Consider the following 2,889-nt stretch of genomic DNA (forward strand, 5'->3'; position numbering starts at 1 on the left):
AGCCTGGCCAGCAGAGGCCAGCTGGGTGGGCCTGGAGGATACAGGGAGTAGTGGCCTTGGAGGCCGAGTCCTCAAGACTGTGGGATCAGGACAAGGTCTTTGTGAGCAGGTGTCCTGTCCTGAGCAGAGTCACCTCTGCCCCAGCCCTCAGCTTGGTTCACTGGGCCCCAGCTCAAAGGGGTCTGTCCCCCAGGAGCCAAGAAGGCTTTGGTGCTTTGGGCGGTACTCAGGACCTAAGGAACATGGACACACTGTCTCTGCAGAAGGTTCATTTATTTCAGATTCAGTATCACAACTTGGTTATCCCAGGACTGTTAGCTACCTCCACCCAGGTGCCTCCGTTTATAATACCGCTGCTATTTGAAGGAAGTGGTGTTAGGTTGTGGTTACGGTTGTGGGTTGTGCACTGGTGGCCTCTTCTAATGGATAGTCCCAAATAAAGCCGATACTCTTGAGGCCGAGGAGTCCATACTGGCCAATAATGCCTATGAGCACCTGTCCCTCCTCGCTGGGGAAGGCAGAGAATTCATTGCCGCCCTTCTCCCCAAAGGGGATGCAGCGCCCCCAGTTGGTGCAAAAGATCAGTTGTCGGAGGAATGCTTTGAATGAGCCATGGACCTTGATGATGTGTTCACCAGGCCACAGCTTCAATTCCTGGGTCTTCCCACCTGAGGCACCATGTTGATTATCCCAGTAAGTGTCAAATTGCACCTGGACTCTGGAAGAGAGGCGAAGCTTTCAACCTCTTGGAACTGGGGTGACCCAGCCATCCAAGAGATAGTGGCCCCGTCAGGGTTGAGGTCCCTGAGTTGGACTCTCTGGCCTCAATCCCTTGCTCCTCCATTTATAGGATCATGCTCTTGCACTCATCACTCAGGATTTCTGGGGCTCAGTTTCCCCTTCTGCAGAGTGAGAGTGATTGTTGCAGGGAGTCACTGAGATAGTGGCAAGATAGCCCTGTGCAGTGTCAGGTCGTTAGGGTCCTCAGGAGGGGCTGCTGCTGTCCTGGCAGTTCATAGCCAGGCTCTTCCTGGCCAAGCTAGGACTTCTGAGCCTGAGTCACTCCAAAAGGAGCAGCTCCTGGGCCTGACAAGCAGGTGACTTGCCACACTCACCAGATTGCTTCCCTGCCTTGGAGCTGCTGTGGACTCCTGCCCACATGCCTTGCCTTTGCTGTTGGGACCTTCTGTCCAGTGCCCTCTCCCAGGACCCCAGCACCCCTAGGTGCAGGGCAAAAACCCACCCCAGGCCTTGACATGGGACACCCTAGTATTAGGCAAATGGTCCCAAACATTCTATCTGCAACACTTCTTGTTTTTGTTTTGTTTTGCTTTGTTTTTTGATACAGAGTCTCACTTTCTTGCCCCTGGTGGAGTGCCATGGCATCATAGTTCACAGCAACCTCAAATTCTTGGGCTCAAGTGAGTCTCTTGCCTTAGCCTCCCAAGTAACTGGAACTACAGGTGCCCGCCACAATGCCTGGCTATTTTTTTAGAGACAGGGTCTCACTCTTGTTTAGGCTGGTTGCCAACTTGTGAGTTCAAGCAAATGAGATCTCACTTACCTTTTAAGCATAGGAGAGCCTACACCTATCCGAAGCCCCGAGATATCATGATAATAGTCTGAGGAACTGAAATAGTGGCCTCCTCCTAACCCGAACATCTCTGCAGGGATGAAAGAATCAAGGGGAGAGAAACCCACAAGGGATAGGCAGGCAGCCTCTGTGCTCAGGGGACACCACCCTATAAGTAGACAGGGTGGGCTGTGCCGGGAGACTGCCTGTGACAGGAAGAGGGTGAGTCCCTGCCCTCCTGGGTGGAGAGGGGAGGTGACCGCCTCGGGGATGGGCCTGGGTCAGCGGTGGCAGGGGGCAGCCAGACTTACGGTGTGCCCAGCAGAGGTGGCTCCCCAGGAGCATGAGGGTCACCAGCAGCAGCATGGCCTCTGGCCTGGACCACGGATCTGCGGAGAAAAGAAGAGGCCTCCTGAGTCCCACTGGGGAGCTGCACTGGGGAGTCTTGCTGTGTGGGGTGCCCTCCACCTGGCCTTTATACTCTCCAGGCCCTGCGGGCCCCTATCCAGAAGGAAGGAGCAAGGGGCCACCAGGGCCAGGAAGGGGCTGGGCAACAGGGCCCTTCCTGGGGAGGCTCTTGGCCAGGCAGTGCTTCTGTCTTGGCCCCACAGCCTATACAAACAGCACTGGGGGTAGCAGCAGGCATGTCACGGTCACTGCTGGGTTCTCTTTCTTCAGCACTTGCACCAACCTGGGCTGCAGAGGTGGGAGGAGTGCTCAGAGCCCTCTCCAACTCAGCCAGACAGGTCTCTACCCCAGGGGTGCTGGTCTCTACCCTCTTCTGTGGGTTGGTATCCACAGAAGCCCTGCCGTAGGCAGCCCTGGTCTCAGCATGTCCTCAGGCCTGGGCCGCACCTGCTGTCTGCCAGGCTTCCTGAAGCCAGGCCGGGGACCTCATGACTATCAGAGGGCCAGAGTGGACAGTGCAGTTCTTTTTGTCCTATGCCAGGGGCAAGGGGCACTCCAGATGCTGGCCCTCCTTGTTCTGTCCTCAGAAGGTGGTGTGATCTCTCCTCTGAGCCTGGCCTGGGCACAGCAGGGGATGAGCCCTTGTTAAAGAGCTCACAGGCCATGGGAGGGGAAAACCCCAAAGGACAGGAGGCAGAGGGTCAGGGAGGGTGATTCTCCAGGCCAGGCCTTCTGAGAGCGCCTGTGGCCAGGCCGAGGTTCCGCCTTTCCTGGACAATGACAGGTGCTTCTCCAGGGTTTGGGTCCTGGGCAGCCCTGCTGCTGTGGCAGTTCCCACATTTTCTCTATCTTGCACCATGTGCCCCCTCAGCCCCACTGGGAGGGAGGAAAGTGGAGGTGGCCAAGGA

The 2,889-nt window shown here is 56.6% G+C and overlaps 1 protein-coding gene across 1 annotated transcript; it reads right to left on the reverse strand.

The window, feature by feature from the left end:
- Positions 1–375: 375 nt before the first annotated feature.
- On the reverse strand, positions 376–2,471 carry LOC100951456 (zymogen granule protein 16 homolog B). Its single transcript, XM_012805694.1, has 4 exons — positions 2,429–2,471; positions 1,885–1,962; positions 1,565–1,664; positions 376–718 (listed from the first exon to the last, which is right to left on the reverse strand). The coding sequence occupies exons 1-4, from the start codon at positions 2,469–2,471 to the stop codon at positions 376–378; spliced, it is 564 nt and encodes a 187-aa protein (XP_012661148.1).
- Positions 2,472–2,889: the final 418 nt, after the last annotated feature.

This window comes from Otolemur garnettii, unplaced genomic scaffold, assembly GCF_000181295.1.
Source record: "Otolemur garnettii isolate 467f Iridium unplaced genomic scaffold, OtoGar3 scaffold00044, whole genome shotgun sequence".
Classification (NCBI taxonomy): Eukaryota; Metazoa; Chordata; class Mammalia; order Primates; family Galagidae; genus Otolemur; species Otolemur garnettii.